Genomic DNA, 23123 nt, shown 5'->3' on the forward strand with positions numbered 1-23123 from the left:
CCAAGTAGTGGGGGAAACTTTCAGTCTTAGCATAAGGACCATCCATCCATGTGTATATGCTGTGTGCACAGCTATTAAAGAAAAACTGATGCTGTGTAATTCAGGGTTTACATATGATACATTCCTGATATTCAGGCTATTTTGAACAATCATCTAATCTAAAGCATCGCCATCACAACTGCATTATGTCCCGCATATTTGTCCAGCAACTTCTAAAGACCAACTGAACTTGTTTATCACCTAAAATTTATTTTAGCATCATAATGCAATTTACATTTTCTGAAGAAGCTCAGCAAATGTGATCCGAGGTCAAGAGGGTTATATTTAAAATGTAAAAGTTTTAAAATGTTCAAAAGCTCGTTTTCTGAAAGTAAACTCAGCATTGGACAAATAGTTCTGATAGTTTATAGTCTTGAAGTGTAGAAAATGTCGTTCAGCCGGCTTTATTCGTCTACAGAACAGGGTGTGGCTAATTTAAATTTGTGTAAAGAAAAGGCATATATAGGTCTAAAAATATATAATTTTTCTCTGGTAATTTATTTTTTTAATTTAATGCGTTTTTCGTTTGGTAATTTATTTAATTTAATATAGGGAATTTTGCCTGCATTTTTTCAAAAGCTAAACAATAATTTTATAGAATTGTGCTATATGTTCGTGTTCCAAAAAAGCACACTGAAGCTTTTCTCCTAGTATTGTGTATTTATTTTTAATTTAAAACATCTTTGTGCACAGAAATTATATGTTTTTTGTATTGTGGGCTAATTCCGTGACTGCTGTCTATTATTTTGAATGGTGTGAAAAAGCAACTTTAATAAATAAACGGATGTCTACCGCGATTAAATTAATCACAAACAGTGGCCATTAATTTGTTTTCCGTGCACTTGTCGATGTGCATGATATGAGATATTTGTGTTGGCACTCCTGGAAGTGTCATGTTTGCAGTGATCGGATCTTTATGCCGTTCAGATAAATCCGTAATCACGTACAATAAATTGGCTTTCAAGGATCCTCTGCCTTGTCGTCATAATTAACACAGGCTAACGATTGGGGTAAATTCTGTCATGTGACACTAAATTTTTGTGTTAATGACAATTTTCTCGACAAAAAGTGTTTCCAAACCAGTTTTTCATGACATTTGATGTATCAACATAAGAGTTTATGCGTCCCATACTTTGGCCAAAATAAACGCATCAGGACAACCATTATCCCATATTTCAGCAGTGAAATAGTGCCCTTCCCTGGTCGACCGGCGAACATTCCATATTTCCCATTACCTGGGATGCATATTAAAGTGGCCACAGTACAGAGGCGAACACTCACGTCAACCATCCATTACAGCTGGATACAGATTTATTAACCTTTCACAATCACAGCTTGTGTTAGTCTGAACTTTTTTCACTGTTCTCAGCTTTTTATAGAATTAATGTCACCATATCTTGAATGCCTAATTATATAATTATTCAGGAGCAACACTGGTCGGACTTTATTCAGTTCTTGATTGTTATTTCAATCAGAACAACTATAGTAGTTTGATGCCTGGACTGAGTGCTTTCAGGGGATTTTGTAAATCAATTGCATTCTTTCTTGCAATTGCATAAAAGTTTCACATATATTGAATAACCATGTATATCCATGTATAATGAAATCTTAAAGGGAACAGCACAGAAAACCACAGTGTTCCTGAGAGAGGGCCAAAGATGGGTGGAAAAAGGTGATTTAATATTATATTATGACTGTTTTTTTATAAACCTCTAGGAAAATAATAAAGTAAAAAAAAAAAAAATTATGACAACACTTCTTTAAAGAAATGGAAGCGTAGCGGTAGTTCTGTCAGGATGACTCGTAGTAGCACACACCATTCATTCAGTTCAGGCATCTCATCCAATCATAATCCAGCATCTTCTTTATAACTCTGCAGCTTTTGGCTATCGCTCGTAATGCTCATTGTTTTCACCCCCCATCCACCCCTTCTCCACCAGTTAAGGTCCTGTTCTGCTGAAGGGGTAAGTTCCTCTCCCCTGCCGTCAGGATCTGATGAGCAAGAATCTGAGCGCTTAACTGTTGGACAGGGTTTATGCCATAGGAAACTATTCTATCCCCATATCATTATTATTATTCTCATTTATTCTGAGTCTTTCTAGTAAAAATAAGAAGAGGCATGGTTTGCAGGTCATTCAACACTCACCTTTTTTGAGCCTCTCCTAAAGGTTACAGACAGAGAACCAGGATTGAAACCTTGCCGTTGATTCCAGACAAATACGGGTTGATAAAAATATAGAATTTCTGAATGCTAAAGTTTAAAGAGATGCGGTTTGCATCAGAAAATCTTGCGGCTCCACTCTCTACCACTGCTGATGAGCACATGGTGAAGTATGAGGCAACTGGAAAGCCTGACGTGTTGTGAGAACTCCTTCAAAATTCAATAATGACTTAAGCTTTTGAAAGAATTTCAGTAGAGACGAGGAAGAAATATATTTTAAATTTACATAAAATGTAAGAACTAAATATCATAAATAAATATCAGGAATATATCTGAAAACACTCCTTGCTTTTTTATTTTACTATATTTGGATTTACAGTAAATAAAAAATGCTGTATTCTAATACCACCCAGTTTAATATTTTCCAATAATGCAACTGCAAAGTACAGTAGCATACTGTGTAACTGCTCAATAATAATAATCTGTTCATATTACAGTAAAATGCTGCCCAATTTACAGAAATGGCTAACAATTCACTCTTTCATTAAAAAAACAGATAAAATTGTTTACAAGATTTGTAATGACGCATTGTGTTTATAGGTAGGCTAACGTTATGTTTGTGCTTTCTGTCACTCTCACAAACGCAGCAAATGGATTTAAGCGCTTAGATGGAATGTTACAATGATAAGACTGTTTGTTCATGGATTTATTAACCTAGGTGCAGCGCAATATAAACACCATAAAAAATATTACTCAGCTTGTTGACGATAATGTAATTTTGGTCAAATGCAAGCTATTTTTTACGGTGTGAAAATGTACTACATGCATCACATTTTTGCTGATATACATAAAAAAAGGGAAATGGATCTTTAACAGTGGTGTTGAAACCCGGGATTAGGAGGAAGAAAATGCTGTCATGGAGGACTCGCCATTAGCCGAAGTCCTCAAGACTCTTGCCGGCATCCACCAAACCTAACATCAAGCCCTCTGGGACTTACATGCGGAGCAGGAGCAGCGTTTCCAGGTTCTGCTTCAAGCCCAGGTGGAGGACCGACAGGTATTGTGGAGCTTGATGGCCCAGGGGAGTACTCCAGCCATGACCCTGGCCGCAGCCATGGCCCTGCCCTACATAACGCTCGCAAAGATGGGGCCATAAGACGATCCAGTGGCCTTCATCGAGCTCTTTGAGCGGGCGGCAGAAGCGTAGGGCTGGCCTAACGCCCAATAGGTAGCCCGATTGCTGCCCTTGCTGTCCGGGGAAGCCCAGCTCGCACGCCAACAACTTCCAGTCGCCAATGTCCTGGAGTACACGGACCTAAAGCAGGCCATCTTACAAAGGGTCACCGTACCCCTGAATAACACCAGCGGTGCTTCTGTACGCTGCTGTACAGTGAATGCAGTCACCTGTTTGCCTTTGCCCAACAGCTCCGCGATGCCTATCGGAGGTGGCTGCTGGCAGAGGATCGCGACGCTGAAGCTGTCATCGACCTTGTGGTACTGGAGCAGTTCGTCTGCTGCTTACCGAAAGGAACAGCCGAGTAGGTCCAGTGCCACCAACCCGGCCTCTCTGACAAAGGCAATCCAGCTCCACGTAAGGAGGACATAAGGGAGTGGGAAGTCTCAGCTTCCTCAGCCCTTAGAGGATTCCCTGCAGGGGATTTCCCTCTGGAGCAGACGTGAGACGAGACCCTTAGGCACACCTTTGAACAAGTGAAAGTGATTAATGGTCAACGCCTCCAGCCAGATATTGCACTTGCATATCCGTATTTTTCAATTATCAAGGATCGGTTGTATCGAGTGACGCAGGACACTCAGACAAAGGACAATACAACCCAATTGTTAATACCACGTAGCCGTCTGGAAATGTTAATCCAGATGGCTCATTATAATCTGATGACTGGTCACTTAGGGCACGATAAAACACTGAACCGTCTAATGGCCCCGTTTCTATTGGCCGGGCATTCACGGTGAAATCTGATGCATACTCGATGACTCGGATTGATGAACTGCTTGATCGGTTAGGCGTGGCTCGCTTTTATTTGACACTGGATTTGACGAAGGGATATTGGCAGATCCCCCTAACTCCCAAAAGATGGCATTTTCCACACTGTTCGGATTACACCCTTTTGTGACACTTCAGTTCGGTTTGTTTGGGGCCCCGGCTATGTTTCATTGGCTCATGGACAGAATCCTCAGACCGCTGAGATGGCATAATTATTTTTCAGCAATGATTGGCAGTGGCACCAGCGGCATCTGAGGGCTGTCCTGAGGTCATTGAGACAGGCGGGACTCACAGAAAACCCAAAGAAGTACGCAATTGGGCGGGCGGAAGTACGGTGTCTGGGCTTCCACTTGGGTCATGGGCTTGTGCATTCACAAATCGATAAGACCGCAGCGATTGCAGCCTGCCTGAGACCCAAGACCAAAAAGGAGGTGAGACAGTTCCTGGAGCTGGTTGGCTATTATCGTAGGTTTGTGCTTAACTATTCGACCGTCACCAGCCTGCTGACTGACCTGACTAAAAAGGGGGCACCAGATCTGGTCCAGTGGATGGAGCTGTGTCAGCAGGCTGCACTTTGCAGGCAGGCTGTTTTTGCACTCTCCTGATTTCACTCTTCCTTTTATCGTGCAGACAGACGCATCGGACAGGGGGGTGGGAGCGGTATTGTCCCAGACGGTGGAGGGGAAGGAGTGCCCTGTCATAAGCTCTCACTGAGAGAGATTAAGTACAGCACAACTGAGAAGGAGTGTTTGGCCATCAAGTGAGTGGTCCTCACCCTCCGGTACTATCTGTTGGGCCGTGCTTTCACCCTCTGTTCAGACCACGCCCCGCTCCAGACGCTCCATTGCATAAAGGATGCCAACACGTGGATCGCCCGTTGGAATCTAGCTCTCCAGCCTTTTAAGTTCAAGGTGGTCCACAGGCCTGTGACGCAGATGGCTGTTGTGGATTTTCTCTCCAGAAATGGTGGGGGGGAGGGAGTAAGTGACAGGCTGGCTGGCCCCCCAGCTTGAGTCGGGGGATGGGGGCATGTGGTGATGGGGGAGTGGCCGAGCGATGTCTGTAGTGAGTGAGGCTGGGAGAGGAAGAACGGTAAGAATTGACACCTGTGGGAAATTAACTCTAACAGATGTTCTGTGTTGCAGTGAGAGCTGGAGAGGGATAAAAGGACAGTCCAGACCGCCGGAGGGGAGAGAGAGATGCACAGAGCTGTGTGTGTGTGTGCGTGTTCAGTATATTGCTGAAAAGCATTGTTTTGTGTGTAGACTGAAAAGAGTGCAAAATAAAAGAATTAAGTGGTCTGTTCTCCAGGCCCCCGCTTTCTCCTTGATAAAAGAGAACGGGATCTTTCACACTGTCATTCACTACAGAAACCGTACTTTCCTCTGCCATGTTGAAAGTTTAGGACTCCTCCCATCTTGGAAACTTGGGTATCAAAATTATCTCAGAGTTTCCCAGTCGTAATTATGACTTGGGGTCATTTATGTGCAACTTCCGAGTGGGAAACTCGTATTTACTATAATTCTGATAGCACGTGAAGGCATCATAATATACAACCACCACAAATACAGTGCATTTAATACTACTACTAATATGTCACATATATGTAATTATATGTCAGTAATATGTAACTAATAATATGTGTTTATTTGTAAAGTTGGCGTACTAAATAGGGTTTACAAAATGCTTTAGTCATACCAGAAATGGACAGTTATACTATCACAAGTAATGTTTGATTCATTTAAAGCATGACAACCAAAATAAGCTTCAGGAACCTTCAGGCATGCGATTCTTCCGGATTAATCCGGAAGTCTGGTTTTTCCGACCTAAAAATGTGACCCCACGTGAATTGTGAAAATCCGTAAAAAAAATAAAAGAGGTGGAGGGGGGTTGTTGTTAATATATCATCGGGCTTAATATCCTGTCCTGTCCATTCTCAATAAGCACTTTTCACCCAAATAGGTGTCATTCAACCTTCCCTTAGATGGCGCTAGCGCTGTTTCAGTGCCTGCATGCTGCTTTCCCCTTTGACTTGCTGCGCACACAGAAAAATGTCTTCTCACACTAGAATATGTATAAATGGGAATCACTTTGGTGGTGAAGCATGAAGCGGATTTCCCAAACGTTGGGTTGCAAGTTGCTACTGTATCAGTATGGGTGTTTTCACACATGAGTCCTCTATAAACCTGTGCGTGCCTGCAACCTCTGTTCCAGCCAAGCTGGCTTTTTCAAGTGCAGGGATTAATCACCTCAGGAGAGACCCGTCTTTCACCATACCACGTTTGTTTCGTTCAACCAAAATATATGTAAATGGCTATTGTAAGCCATGTATGGTATGCCTATTTTTTCCACATTTGTTTTTTACTCTGTTCTTTCAAAGAAGTGCCGGCTGTTAAATTGGTTAAATCTATTTTAGGACAATATATTAGGGTTACGTTTCTCATGTTTTTCTATCCTTTTTTTTTCCCCTATCCTAACTAGCTTTCTTATCCGAACAGCTGTCATGTTTTGTAGTAGATCAAAATGCACGTCGAAAAAATATTTCAGCACAGACTTGGCTTACCTGCAATTATTTTCAACAGTGTGCTGACTGTTATAATATGTTGGGTAACCTTTACTTGGTGAATTTAGTTCACCAGGCTATTAGATTTTCTCTTATTGGTGCTGCACTGCTATTTATTCAACTGTTTTCAACAAATATTTCTATATCGGCTAACGTTGATTTTGAGAATGCCTGTCATTCATTTTCTGTTTAATGTACAATGGTCATAATACAAGGCAAAATTTTGCAAATATATGCCCTTTATCCGTGGAATTTAGTATTGGATTTTGCTATTGGAATAATATATTATGCAAATGGGTCGCATACTAGAGATGGGCAGTCATCAATAATTTGGTATTCGAATATTTAAGCTCATAAAAAAACTAATATTCGAATATTCTATTAATTAAATGAAGGTAATTAATGAGAAAGAGATAATTGTAAAATTATTTTTTAGTCATAAAGGTTGCGTCACCATTTAAAAAAAAAAACAAGCTTCTAATTATATCCAAAACAAGCTTATATTATGTCCTGTATTATTTTTTATTTTTTTATTGTTGTTGTTGTTGAAAACATTTAAACAAGCAATGCATGAAAACAAAATAGTATAGAATGAAAGCATTTAAGCTCATGCAAAGCGAAGAAAAAGAAACTGCTAATAAAGTAGACTGACGCAGTTAACGTACAGGACAAATATAAACATTTGACATATAACATATGTTTATATTGTATCTCATGTTTTTGTTGAGTAAAACAAGCATATCCACGTGCTCCGTAAACTATACTCATTTGTAAACACCAGTTTAAATGATGGAATGTCTCTTACCTCAGCTAGCATAGTCTTTCTCGGATACCATATTTGTTGTTTACAGAAGCACCGCAGGGATTAGGTTGTTATGTGGACGCTGATTTCTGTCGATCTGCACATATATACGAAAGTAAAAAGTACACCGCTTATCCAGTACATTTAAACAGGAACCCAGCTTTCTCACAGTAAGCCACATTCTCACAATATCCCAATTTTTTGATGTCCATCTGAACCTACTGACAGAACGGTTGCTCATCAAATGTGATCAACTTGTGTCCACACTCAACAGCACCACCCAGTGCATTCTGTTATAATTGCCAGTTTTAGTTTGTGTGTTCAGGATTTAACATGCATCTCACTGTATATATGGCCAGCAAAGCAAAACTTTCCGAATTTCGAATAGTATTTTTTTAGTGCATCGGCCGATATTAGCCTTTCACCGATATATCGGTATCGGTGTATATTTTACCGATATGCGTCGATATGAAAACATTTTTTTCAGAACATATAATGCAGAAAACAATACTTTAGAATTGGTGTCATAACGTAGTTTGTCCAGCAGTGTGCACTCCGACTCCATTGTTTACAGAGCTGACTCTGAGCTGACGGTGGCTCTGCAGACAGGGCGGAGTTAAACGGTGTGGATTTGAGCGATCTCTTCTCCTTAAATTGCTAACTAGTTTGTGAAATACATACTGGAAAGTTAATAAAAAAATTACCCCATCATTTTATATAACTAATATAACATTAACCCTGTCCCTGACAACCATGTCACTCATGTTTATCACATCTGTTTGCTGTTAGCCAGCTATAGTTTGTCAGTGCAGTAAGTAATGTAGCAGATTGAAAGGTAAACATGAGAGCATCTTTTTGCAGCTCAGCAGACAACGGTGCGGTGGTGGATTGTGTGTGGTGAGTGTTGATTTCACGCTTCGCTGTTGCCTAGTTGGTGAGACACAATGCTGGAAAGTAAATAAAGTCCATCTTTACTCTCCATGACAACGAGCTTATAGCTAACTAGCTAATTTTCCCTCTCTAAAATCGGTATCGGTCTCAAAAATCCCACATCGGTCAGGCTCTACTTTTGACTGTACAGCACTTTGGTCAACCTTAGTTGTTTTTAAATGTGCTATATAAATAAATATTGATTGATTGATACTTCCACAATTTACATGTAATTCTAGCCACAGATGTTGATAGCAAGCCCAAAGTTCCTTAGTGCAGTTTTAAAGTACATGTTTTACAAGTAATATATTATTTTTGGAGAGCTCTTAAAAGCGTGAAATGGACTTATATTTTTCCCTCTCTGCTGCCATTGACGAGTGATGAGTCACAATGACAACTGTGATTTGCAATAATGGGAATGCTAACAGCTTTCTACAAGTATTTTAGACTGTCTTGTTTGGTTCCCATAGAGAATGAATTAAAAACGCCCGCTCATCTCCGTTCACTCTGTAACCATGGACACTCGGATGCTTATTTGAGTGATAAACATGGATCTGCCTGGTAAGAATGATGTTCCTGCTCTGATCAATAGGACATTATCAATAATGAATGGGGCAGTAACCAAGTAGAAGAGTTTTGGAGGAACCACTGTTTTCACATTTAATCACACATTTTCTGCCAACCAGAGGACTCTTGTGTTCCCTGCATAGAACGCGGCCTATATTTCACAGTTGGCTTCTAGTATTAATTTGTGTTGAATAAAATATTATCACTATACTTTCTATAATTTGCCATTTGGTTTCCTGCTGTTGCATAAGGAGGAATGTGAAAAGCATTGAAAGTCCTAAATGGACACCAGTCGTGCATACAGGCAATTTAAAAATAGTTACCAGAACAGAAACCTTATCTAAAAATAGGGTTTTTGTGCAAGTACGCTTGGGGGTTATGGAGGGACAAAAAGTAATACACCCATATTCAGACAGGAAGACACTTTCTGACCTCATATGACCAGAAGGGTTGATGCTTGACAAGTACAAATACAAACATCATTCAAATGCACAGGAATACAGGTGAGTGGCCATGCAAGCATGTATACATAGAATACTTGTGTTTCACTGTAGTTCAAGTTTGGTGAACCCTGAACTGTGAATTCTAGTGGTGCACCGATCAGGAAATTTGAGGCTGATACCGACATCCGATTTTTTAACACTATGATTGTTCGATACCGATACCGATTTTTTTAAAAGTGCCCTTTGCCACACTTTTTCAAGCTATATTGTGCAGTTATATGTTTATGCCCCACACAGTAAAATTACAGTAACACTTTACAAAAAGGTTCCATTTTAACAACATTACTGTAGTTTCCTTGAACTAATGAACTTAATGTTAGTTTCAACATATACTATTACATTTTTTAAATCAAAAGTTGTATTAGTTAACATTAGTTAATGCACTATGAACTAACATGAAATAACAATGAACAATTGTAATTTTATAAACTAACATTGTAATTAATAAAGGCTGTAAAAATATATTGTTCATTGTTTGTTCATGATACCTAATGCATTAACTAATGTTAATGAATGGAACCTTTTTATAAAGTTACCAAAATTACATTAAAATTACATTAATTGTGAATTGCAAACATTTATTTGTTTTGAAACAGTTATGAATAGCTCTGTTGTCAATATCAAAAGGTCATTGTGACATACTGGTAAGCAGTATAAACCATGAGAGCATCACACACAGCAGAGATACATTCAAAAATAAGTAAAATATATCCATTACAAACTCTAAAACTGCTCCAGTGAGAAATCATTCATATCTATGATTTGTTTATGTCTTTGGCGTTTCGCTGTAACCCAAATCACTAATTATTAAGCAAATGCGCTGCCATTATGGTTAAAATGTTATTTCGAGTTCAAATCGGATGCCTGCGTTGCAGTCTCCATTTATTGAGCTTGTCAAGAGTAACATTAACTACTATATCAATGCACATTTACACTTTTTGAAATGTTAATGTTTAAAACCTTTCAAGCAAGATAGACGATAGCATGCTTCTGTGTCTCACTTACTCCTCAAGCGGGCAGCACGCAATGTGTGAGGTGAGGGAGGGGTGAAGTTTCTGATCAATAAGTGTAATTTCTTTCTAAAACACAGGGAATGCAAGTCACCTGCAAATAACAAGCACACTGTATAGGGGCTGGGATATCATTGCGACGATTTTGTTGGCCAAATTGTACATTCAGATGTTTTTAATGTGATTTTATTTGGACACTGGATTTCCTAAAGAGCACATCATCGACTAATTTGACAATGAATTAATCAAAATAACATAAAAATCGTAATATGGTCAAATGTGATTTTTAAACCGCAGAAGGCTGCAAATTTACTTGGCTGTTTGGTTAAAATGATGGTGCACTTCTGGTTTAAGCCCCACTCATATGCGGTTATATCCGAATAAATATACAGATACTTTTGCCATTGCAACAGATACAGAAACAGATACAGATAATAGTTTCACTGCACAATCCTTATAGGCCCTTAAAATCACATCCCTAAAAAAAAGGAAGCAGTAAGTGTTTTTGAACATAAGGGCACATGTGAGCTCCAGTTTTCAGGTGAAATGCCCACAGAGGTGGGCCTAAAGCGAGCTGTCAAGCAAACTGTTTTTATCTATAAATGGTGTAATACAGTGAAAAGGAACGCATATTTAAAATTATCCCCAAACCCTAAACCTGACTATCAGTGAAGTAAAAATGTAATCTTTGATTGAAAATGTACATGCTTGACACAGATTGTGTAGATGCAATTACTTACAAGTTTTAACACGGGATGAGGACCCTAGTCTCCCATGCTGCTGACGCAATGCGCTTCCAGTTGTGCCACAGGAGAAGGTAAAGATATTTGAACTGATGCAAAATGTCTAATGGGACATGGTACTTGTCAGTAACTTAGCGTAATGGGTCTGATGTCAGGGTACTGGAACATTGGGAAGCAACATGCCGACTTCCAGTGTGATCATGACTCATCCTCACATTGACCTTTTCAGGGCAAAATTCCACAGTAAAAAAAGGTGTGGGTGGATGTTGAGCGTGTGTGAATCCAGCAAAAAATAATTGCCAAGCAGCCTCTTTTTAATGCTCCACTTTATACTCTGGGAGAGTGAAGTTAAAAAAAAGAAACTTGCCGCTAAAATTATATCCTTGTCCATTGTGAATAAGTCCATTGCATAAAAATCACGATCCCACTGAGATGACTGTATTTCGCCTGTGGAATTTCGCTATGCAAAGATAAATGTGTCCATGCCTTAAGAGGTTACAGAAAGTATCCTATGTACTATGTAGCCTATAATTTGACATTTGTTTTTTCCCTTCTTTTGTTCATTTTCCTTCTTTCTTTTTTCTTTGAAGATAAAATAAATAAAAATCTTGCTGCACAATTAATCGAAAAACTAATCGTGATTACGATTGCGGCTGCCACAATTATGTAATCGTGAAAACTGACTATTACAGCAATCAATTTAAGTCTGCTCCTTTTGCATCAGTGGTTTCTATTTACAACATGTTTTTGCAGCGGTTGAGTGTTCTAACCAATCACTAACATGTCCATTGAGCAATGAAATGGCAATGGCCAATCAGAGCTGCATAAATTAGTCCTCCGTCCTATCAGTAATGACAACTGATCCTAATGTGCAATAAGTTTTAAACCGTCTGAATGCCCAGATGCTTGCTTTATGTTCCACCTCTGTTCACGGTGGCATACGAAAATTTATACTGAAGAAACATCACCCGACACTCGAAAAGAAGCACTTTGGAAATATTTTGGATTCATTGCATATTGCAATGCTCGCTTTGAACGTAGATGTTAAATAAACTGCAAATGAGCAACACGACAAAACTAAAATGCTCACATTCTAATCAAGGCATAGACGCGGTGTAAATAACTGATTTATTATGTTGATTAGACAGCTTTGTTTTTAATGAGAGCAGTCGCGAGTGTGCAGAACTTTGTGCGGAGCGTCACTGAGCTCGCGTCGAAATGCAGGTCTGAAACCTGCAGTGAGTGACAGCATTGTAATGGGAGAGTTTGTCACGTTGCTTGATTTCTGTGTACAATTTATTAAAAATGTAATAACAGTTTTGTTTTGTCATGTTAGTAAGTAGGCCAATGTGAATTTGATTTGTACAAAATAGCAATAAAGTAATTCAGCTTAACTGTTCTAAGTTTGTTTTGGAGGTGTAGCCAACATAAAGAATATGGCATGAATAGCATATTTCAGGAATCACTGTCATTGTTATCGCATCTGCTGTAATAAGACCCATTTGCCACTCAGCTGGTTTTAGTAGATTTTACATTTTCACGAATTGCACAAACTCCGTTCGCAAATGGCTGTTTTTAATTTCCAAAACCACTGAGGTCAAAAATTATCTAATGATGATCTTACATGAACAAGATCACCACTGAAGATCTAACGGGATGAATGGTTCCCTGTCTAGCCACCAAAGGGCTTACTGAATGCAGTAATTAACTTGGCCAATTTAAATCAGCTGTTAATAAGTTTGAATATTGAATATGTCATATCATTTACTGTACGTGGACTAATAATTTAAGCAGTAATTTAGCAATAATTTAATTTATTCTATACCATAGATATCCATTTAAAATATTTTTTATTTGGCCTAACATTAACAAATATTATTACAATATTTAATGCTTATAAGATGCTTAAAAGAAACTGGAGTGCAGCTCATATCCACCACTGAAATCTGCTATGAAGAACCGCATGTTTGCTTACTTTGTGAAGCCATGGTTATTTAATATTTTAATCGGCATTAATAATCGCGATTACAATATCAAGGGCAATAATCAACAATTATGATTTTTGCTATAATCGTGCAGCCCTATTTGGTGCCTTCACTAACTTGTTGATACAAGAGCAATGATTCCTTTCACCAGGTTTACATATAGGTTAACCCATGCTATCAGATATGCCTATCTCAGTTTCATGTTGACACCTGTTACTAAATTACTCCTGGTATTCCTGGTGTGCTGTTTTTTCTTCTTCAGATAATCCTTCCTAAAGATTAATGTATTCATTCTTTAGGTGTTAGTTCAGCTTTCCTATGAACCACTGCCTTCAATGACACATACATACAGTAATTTGCTAAATAATGTGAGGATAAAGCTTATTGGAAAACATGACAATATTATAAACAGGCTCTTCCCTACCCAGCTCTTATCAGCTATACAATTCTGTTTAAACAATGATGTCAACTTATGACAAGTAGTGAACTTTGTATTACAGAAATACACTTCCAGCCAAGTGGGAAAAGTTCCAACCAAAGCAGTAACAGAAAAAAACAGGGAAAATACTCTGGGTAGCTGTCACTAAAACTGTTTTTAAAACAACATTTTTAGCAAAACTGATCATCATAAATACGTGCTTACTTATATCCCATTAAAAGGAATAGGAAATAGGAAAATCCAGAGCGAACCCATGGCGAATTCTGCTCCGGGTTTTTAGATTACCTTTATGCATTTGGCAGACGCTTTTATCCAAAGACTAGAACAGCTCTATGACATGGTATTTAGGAAACAAATAGTCACAAAAAGTCATATAAAAAGATATTCACAATGTTGCTTAATTTCATATCATCAAAATATCCCAGCTGAGTTTCATTCCGTATGTATTTAGATTATCTTCCACTGGCATCAAACATTTTGTTGGTGGTTGAAATGTGTTGATTTAGGGTACGTTTACACGCCAACGTTTTCAACCAAAAGTGCGTTTTGGCTGTTCATTTACACGACAACAGCGTTTTGGGGCCTGAAAACGAAAACTTTTGAAAACGGGTTTCAAAGCGCAAGTTTTTGAAAACGATGCCGTTATCATCTCCGTATAAACACACAAAAACACGAATTTGTGAAAACGATGACTTCATGCGCACACGTATTACGTGTTATATTAAGAATGATGGATTGATAGGCATCAATTTGAGATGTATAATTATCAATATGAATACTGGTGTCTGTGCAAATAACAATAATCAACAATTTATTTATTTGGAGTGTTTGTATGGAGTGTGAACACTGTACAGTAGGCAGAACCTGCAATTTGAAAATCTTGAAATTAATGTATGGATTCAGATGGGAAAAATATATTTTATTGTATTTTAAATGTTATTTATTTATTTACTTAATTTTATTTGATGTACCTTTACCCTGCAATTCATTCACCCACCGCTTATGTATATAGCCTATAGACAGAGATGTGATGCCATGTACAGTATTCAATGATATGCTTAAAATATGAAAACATGAGGCAGTGAAAATGCATGTTAGATCCAGTGTACACAAGAAGTCTCTCTCCGTCAGAAGATATCCATATATCAGAGTTCTGTCTGATATCCAAAACCAGTCAACATCAACAGCTTGTTAAGTTAACTCTCCTACCAGCCCAAGAATCAGTAAGGGGAATACAGAAGAAGGCAGGAGACGAAGTGATGGTAAAAATGAGCAGAGTTTATTGAATAATCTTGAGAGTTCAGTCTATAGGCATGCACGCGAGTACTTCGAAACAACCCACAAGACATTCAAAGCTACAATGGCGGACTGCAGGACTGTGTTTGTGCTGCTCAAGATTTTGAGTTTATTGACGCTTCTCCAGCAAAGTAATTGTAGTAATAAAACAACCTCATCGTCCGTCCAGACAAAATTGTTCGATGCTTTCGCCATCTTCATTGTTTGTATTCACCGCTCTGTGGAAGAATGCTTATGTGCGCAGGCGCGTAGTGTTTCTTTACATCGCCAACTACTGGCCTGGCATGCATAATACAGCCTTTTTAGTAGTTTTCGCAGATCCGTGTGAACGGGGATCGTTTTGACAACATTGTTGTCTGTACGTGAAACTTTTCAAAAACGTAAAAGAAAATCTTTCCCGTTTTTAGTACATCGTTGTCGTGTAAACGTACTCTTAATGCATAATCAATTATCAGTCTATTACAAACCCACTTGTCATTTCAGATTGTAGCTGAAAAATATGTATCCACCTCAAGCCTCCAAAAACACAAATGTCAAGATTTAAAAAAATAATAATAATAACAGTGAACAGCAGAGTTGCTGGTGACAGCGGAGGGTACTAAAACAAAACAAAAAATGGGAAACACCTGTCACACTAGGAGATTAGCTTAGGTGAGGCCACACACATCAAAAAATAATAATAATTTTTGTTAAAGTCCAGTTTATGGTTGGAATGATAATTATCTTGTTTGTGTGATAACATGGCTTATCATAACACTGAGCATGCTGATTCCTATTCAGTTTTATCAACATTTAGTATCAAAATGTCAACATGAGTAGAAAGAATGTTTGAAAAGATAAGAAATCATGTTGTACACCTAAATGTGCATACTAAAATAAACTTGCACTATACAACAGAACCAACAATGGACAACATACATCCCAAATATATTAAAGTTAGTTCTGCTTTCTGACATGAAAATATGTGATATAATCACTATTATGATTGCTCATACTTAAGGTTAGGGATTTAAGTGTGTTAAGTGTGAAAAAAACAAATTGTTAACCCCATAGCAATGTCCTGGTGACCATTTTTAACACTAGAGTATGTGGTTTTGCACAAGCAAGCACCACACACATTTTCTTTTGAAAATGTAAAAAAATGAAATAAAAAAAAAATTCTCATGACATAACATGAATCTGATTCCCTGATCTCAGTATTGGGTGACAGTGAACACATTACAGATTTTCAATTAAGAGTAATTATGCATCATGTGTTTGAGCTTTACAGGGTATTATTTTAAGGCACAGTACTAATCTTCATGTAGGACCTGCAAAAATAATAATAATGTTGCATTAGATTAGGGCTGAAACGATTAGTTGTCATTATCGACAACGTCGACAATAAAAAATTGTCGACAAAAATTCCGACATAGTCGTTTGATCTCATTTAACGTAACATGAGACCAGATATGAAACTAATGATGGAGCGCGAGAGAAGCACCGCAGCTCGCACCTGACTGAGGAGAAAGCACTGCTTACAGTCCAGAAACAGCTTCAGGTGATGTAGATCGCAAAGTATGAGGGAATTATACAAAAATAGCAAATAACTAAATACAGAAGAACTCCCATTGTGAAATAAAGAGGAGCCAGAGCTGCCGTTCCACTGAAGCAAAACTTGCATGTCAGAGTGCCTGTAAAGGAAACACTCCACCGTTATATCCTTTATTGAATCCTTTATTGAAGTTCAAATAATAAGGAAGCAGATCATGTTAATATGTATAAACTCCGAAACTGGCATTTCTCTGTGTGGTCAGTGCCGCTTCTATGAGTCACGTAAAGTGACCCGATCTAAGGGAGAGAGATTGAAACTGCACCCGGCTGATGGACACACTGGCACGGGGACACTCATCCCCATCACGTACGCGCTTAATGCAGCTAGATTATAACGTCATGGCTCGCCATGTAGTGAATCATAATACATATGTGTTGCGGTCTTATCTTGAAGAAAATCGGCGATACGCAGCTCTATTAAGAAGAGAGATTTAGTTTTTTGAGAGTTAAAGATGGATCAAAGTGAACAAAAAGGTGAGAGAGGGCAGTCTTCACACCATTATACACTGCAACAAAATACTTGTTTGATTTGTTGTTGTTTTGGCTTGTTTTCCAATATAAATATCTAAAGCTCCTTTAAAATAAAGTACATTTACTTTAAGAGCTATACTGCATAAGAAAAATTTGTTATCTGAGAATAGGGCTGGGACGATTCATCGACGTAATCGACGTCATCAATAACAGAAATACGTCGATTTGCCTAACATGCGTCGGCGCATTGCAATGAAGTAATTAAAATGGCAGCACCTGGTTTAAGTCTGGATTCCCCTGAAGAACAAGCTGCAGCTAAAAAAAAAACTCACCTACGGTCATCTAAAGCGTGGGAGTATTTTAGCCAGAGACCCAACAATATGGTGCTGTGTAAGCTATGCAAATTGGAAATGGCTTATCACAGCAGTACAACCGCCATGAACGAACACTTGAAGCGAAATCATCCCAGAGCGCTTTGTCAAGACGGCAGCAAGGCAGCACCGTAAGTCCTGTTTACTTTTTGTCCCCACCCAAGCATGACATATTAGTATTACAACACGTGTTTCTGTTAGTAGTAGTCACTTTAAATTGATTTTCTAAATGTTTCCTCATCGCCCCCATGTTAAAAGTCATTCCTGCACCGCTGCTAACGTAGGGTGACCATAAGTCCTCTTTTTCCCAGACATGTCCTCTTTTTCGGACCTTAAAAAAAGCATCCGGCCGGGATTTCTAAATTTGCGAAAATGTCCGGGATTCGGCTTTAGTTGCATTATGATGTTTATCTGGTCTAATACTTCATTGTGTGTGCGCACATATTTGCATTGCTTTAACCCCTCTTTGTAAGTCCCGCCATCTTGCACACCAATTGGTCGATTATAAGAGGCTTGCAGCAACTATTGGGTCAAATTCCTGCCTGTCAATCTCTCCGCGAATGCGCTGTTGTGTTCGGCATCAAACAGTTGCTTGACAGTAGCAGCAAATGACAGCTGAGTGGAAACAATGCCCAAACGAAAGTGCAAATTTACAGAAGATTTGCAAAAAAATTCCCATGCTTTTGTCCAGGTAGAGATCCGTGGGAAGCAGAATGTATGACATGTAAAGCTGGCACTTATGTGTCAGTTGCTAATAAAAGATGCAAGAGATTTAGAAGCACACATTAGCTCTGCGAAGCGTAAAGGGTCAGCAAAAGATGAAAGTTCATCAGGTAAATTAACGGACTACTTTTTGCAACCAGGTAAAATTATCACACTGCTTCATTTTCCATGGCCATTCAAAATAGTAATAGTAAATGAAGGTTCACTCATGGCATCAAATATTTTATTTTAGTACATGGACATTCAAAAGAATGTTGGAAATTGTTATTTATATATATTTGTGTTATGCCAATAGAATGTCTTTTTCACTGTATTAAAATTTGCATTCATAGTAACACTCTTTTGAACCCTATTAACCCCCCAGCGAAATTATCCCCCCGGTGTCCTCTTTTTGGAAAACCAAAATCCTCTTTCATCCTGAAAGTGACATTTATTTTGTTGTTGGATTGCTAAATGTAGATTGCACTTTCCTTTTACTTGAATTGAACAAGTTCTTACTTTTATTTTGGAGAGATTTTATGTTGGACTATAAAATGGAGATTACCAGTTAAAACAGGGCTATTTTTGTTGCAGAATAATGCCCTGCAGTGCACACTTTGTTTCTTGTACATTTGTTTGTATTTAAGAGAAGATGATTTAATAAAATATTGAAATATTAATGAGACAAGTTTTTTTTACATTTATTTTGGCTCAATTAATTGTTATATTAATCAAGTAATAATTATAAAAAATCTTTAGAATAATCAGCAAATTAGTCGTTAGATTAATCGACTAATTGGAAAAGGAATCGTTAGATTAACTGATAAAACAATAATCATTAGGTGCAGCCCTATCTGAGAATATTGAAAATAATCAATATTTAAATATTTTAAAATATCTAAAAATCCTTAAAACAAGATACATTTACCTGAAGCAACATATAATATATTTAGACTTGCTTTAAGAGAATGTATCTTGAATATAATTATATTTTGTCTTTAATGCACTGGCAGAAGAATAACCAAGTGAAAAAAAACACACTTATATACAAAATACACATATATTTAAGATACATTCTCTGAAAGCAAGTCTAAATATATTATATGTTGCTTCTCAAGTACATGTATCTTGTTTTAAGGATTTTTAAATATTTTTAAATAGAAAACAAGACAAAACACTCGATTACAACAGGATTTTTTGCAGTGAATTGTTTTAATGAATTAAACTTAATAAAAAGTCTTTTTTTTTTTTTTCAATTAATGTCATTTAGAGGTATTTTTAAAAGATGATTTTGTACTCTTTACTATTAGTAAGCACGTTTATTACAACGTTTTAAGTCAAGGTACAAGCTGAATAGTTGGTTAAAAGCTAATGATTAAGAGTTGCAATAATCGCCCGAATAGTCTAATAATCGTTCTAATAATCATTAGATTAGTCGATTATCATAATAATTAGTTAGTTGCAGCCCTACATTAGAGCATATGTTATAGTTTTCTGCTGACTGCAGCTGTAAACTATAGTACATGAAAGTACCAGACCACTACAATGTAAGGTGTACAGTTCTACATTATGTTAGCCACAGCATAGCAACTGATTTTATCATAAAACATGATGTAGAACAAAATATTAATCAGAAAGAGAGCCATTTGACAGTTCCATCAAACACTCAGCTTCATTAATATTTATTAATAATTCTGTATGTTGTACTGTATGTGTGTGCATATGTATATGTATATATTCATTACACACACACACACACACACACACACACACACACACACACACACACACAGTTGAAGTTTACATACACCTTAGCCAAATACATTTAAACTCAGTTTTTTCACAATTCCTGGCATTTAATATGAGAAAACATTCCCTATCTTAGGTCAGTTAGTATCACTACTGTATTTTAAGAATGTGAAATGTCAGAATAATAGTAGAGAGAATGATTTATTTCAGATTTTATTTCTTTCATCACATTCCCAGTGGGTCAGAAGTTTACATACACTTTGTTAGTATTTGGTAGCATTGCCTTTAAATTGTTTAACTTGGGTCAAACATTTTGGGTGGCCTTCCACAAGCATCTCACAATAAGCTGCTAGAATTTTGGCCCATTCCTTCAGACAGAACAGGTGTAACTGAGTCAGGTTTGCAGGCCTCCTTGCTCGCACAAGCTTTTTCAGTTCTGCCCACAAATTTTCTATCAGATTGAGGTCAGGGCTTTGTGATGGCCACTCCAATACCTTGACTTTGTTGTCATTGTGCCATTTTGCCACAAATTTGGAGGAATGCTTGGGGTCATTGTCCATTTGGAAGACCCATTTGTGACTGAGCTTTAACTTCCTGGCTGATGTCTTGAGATGTTGCTTCAATATATCCACATAATTTTCCTTCGTCTTGACGCCATCTATTTTGTGAAGTGCACCAGCCCCTCCTGCAGCAAAGCACCCCCACAACATGGTGCTGCCACCCCCACTCTACATGCTTGGGATGGTGTTCTTCGGCTTGCAAGCCTCACCCATTTTCCTCCAAACATAATGACGGTCATTATGGCCAAACAGTTAAATTTTTGTTTCATTAGACCAGAGGACATTTCTCCAAAAAGTAAGATCTTTGTCCCCATGTTCACTTGCAAACTGTAGTCTGGCTTTTTTATGGTGGTTTTGGAGCAGTGGCTTCTTCCTTGCTGAGCAGCCTTTCAGGTTATGTCAATATAGGACTCATTTTACTGTGGATATAGATACTTGTCTACCTGTTTCCTCCAGCATCTTCACAAGGTCCTTTGCTGTTGTTTTGGGATTGATTTGCACTTTTCGCATCAAACTATGTTAATCTCTAGGAGACAGAATGTGTCTCCTTCCTGAGCGGCATGATGGCTGCATGGTCCCATGGTGTTTATACTTGCATACTGTTGTTTGTACAGATAAACATGGTACCTCCAGGCTTCTGGAAATCACTCCCAAAGATGAACCAGACTTGTGGAGGTCCACAATTGTTTTTCTGTGGTCTTGGCTAATTTCTTTTGATTTTCTCATGATGTCAAGCAAAGAGGTACTGAGTTTGAAGGTAGGCCTTAAAATACATCCACAAGTACACCTCCAATTCAGTACACCTCCAATCAGAAGCTAATTGGCTAATTGTCTAAAGGCTTGACATCATTTTCTGGAATTTTCCAAGCTGCTTAAAGGCACAGTTAACTTAATGTATGTAAACTTCTGACCCGCTGGAATTGTGATATAGTCAATTAAAAGTGAAACAAGTCATTTTACCATGATTCCCAAGAGTGGATAAAGATTTTTAAAAATCCTTTCTACCGTTTCAGTATATTCACCTTAGAAATTTCCATGACTTTTTCTTATTGATTTTCAAGTAAACTTTAGCAGCATTATCACTTAAAACTGTTTTAATGAATAAATCAAATGTGAAAGTGATCGTTTAAAAACTATAGCCTTGCACTCCTTTTTATGTAAATGAAACTGTTCATTACAATATTAAAAAACAAGACCGTGGGAACCATGCCCGCCTGATCCCTAATCAAGCGTGACGTCATAACAACGCCGTTATTTTGACTAACAATGACATCATCACGCAACAAGGTTCGTGATAAGATCTCCATACTTCAGTTCTCGGACATCCACATTATTAGACAGCAGCTGATAGTGATGATAATATAATAAATCCAAACATAAATTAATTAACATGATTACAAATCAAAGGTTTCACTTCAGCAGGCCTCACTACATCCGCGCTGATGTTGAAAATAATATCTAACTGCAGGCGAACTTGCAACATTGATTCAAAAGGCGGTTTGTTACGTCACAAAGAGCGGTGCGAAGATACATAAGCAATAGTGCTGATAAATATGTAACAAAGTAAAGGGTAATATTCAGATTTAAAGTACCATAGCGGTTCAGCTGCATTTCTGCCTCTTTGATGGGCCTGTTACAACAGAACACTTCTACAGAAATAATAATAAACGTGTTTTCTCAATTATCCCTTGATTAGCACCACAGTAAGTTGAAGGTTTATAACAAAAACAGGGTAACTCGGGCGTCTCCTTACCTGACTGGCTTTGTGCAGCTGCTTCTTAAACCCCGCCACCGACATTCTCAAAATAAGATGAGAAACACGAAGAGAGAGGAAGAGAAAATCTTTAAGGGGCAAAATGGTTTGATAATCCTTCACAGAGCACAAAGTATGTAGGCTTTCACAGTTTGACGAAACGCCTTTAGCCTATTTATCCGCCGCTGGAAGATGGACCTGCATTTCGCGGTGGGTTTTTGACAAGTGGTGGTCGGATCGGTTCGTTCCGAGCGTTGTGATTGGCGGAGAACCGTACACGTCACGGCAGCATCTCGGAGAACCCTCTTAATTTAAAAAAGAAAAAACAAAGAATATATATATATATATATATTAGAAATAGAACGCCTACAATAAACTTTTAGCTGCAGAGCAACAGCTTGAACATCCAGGAAATGTCAAACGTCCAAACCATTTGGCCATTGCTCTTTGTATCCACCGTTTCGTAATCCAGATTTTCATGTAAATATTTGCGAATTTGTAAGGAGCAAATCTGAGAAAAGTCAGCAGGTTGTTGGGATTGGACATTGTGTGATAGTGTGTTATTTGGTTTCGCCGAGTACCCTCAGGGCATTAATAGCTATTTGCTGCCACCTAGTGGCATTTCATGAAGTGTACTTAATTAGATTAGATCAGAATCAGAATCAGAATGAGCTTTATTGCCAAGTATGCTTACACATACAAGGAATTTGTCTTGGTGAAAGGAGCTTCCAGTGTACAACAATACAAAAAACAATACAAAAACAGCAGCAAGACAGAGATAATAATAAAAAATATAAAATAAAAAATAATTATACACATACGTACAGACACACACGTACATACATACACACATACACATGGGTAGTGCAAATCTAATACAGTCT

At 37.9% G+C, this 23123-nt stretch overlaps 1 protein-coding gene across 4 annotated transcripts in view; it reads right to left on the bottom strand.

Annotated features, from left to right (window-relative positions):
- The window catches only part of LOC127450959 (endophilin-A3-like), a 63960-nt gene extending 41327 nt beyond the window's left edge, over positions 1 to 22633 (bottom strand). For 2 of the 4 annotated variants that reach the window (XM_051715464.1, XM_051715459.1), the window contains exon 1: positions 22240 to 22626. Coding sequence is in view for 2 of the 4 variants with exons in the window: in XM_051715459.1 (XP_051571419.1) it covers positions 22240 to 22284 (45 nt within the window). In the remaining 2 variants the exon portion in view is untranslated. Of the gene's footprint in view, positions 1 to 22239 lie in introns of all 4 variants that reach the window. The other 2 variants (XM_051715454.1, XM_051715468.1) reach the window with 2 other exon arrangements.
- Between the last annotated feature and the right edge of the window lie 490 nt (positions 22634 to 23123).

Source organism: Myxocyprinus asiaticus, chromosome 2, assembly GCF_019703515.2.
Source record: "Myxocyprinus asiaticus isolate MX2 ecotype Aquarium Trade chromosome 2, UBuf_Myxa_2, whole genome shotgun sequence".
In the NCBI taxonomy this organism is placed as follows: Eukaryota; Metazoa; Chordata; class Actinopteri; order Cypriniformes; family Catostomidae; genus Myxocyprinus; species Myxocyprinus asiaticus.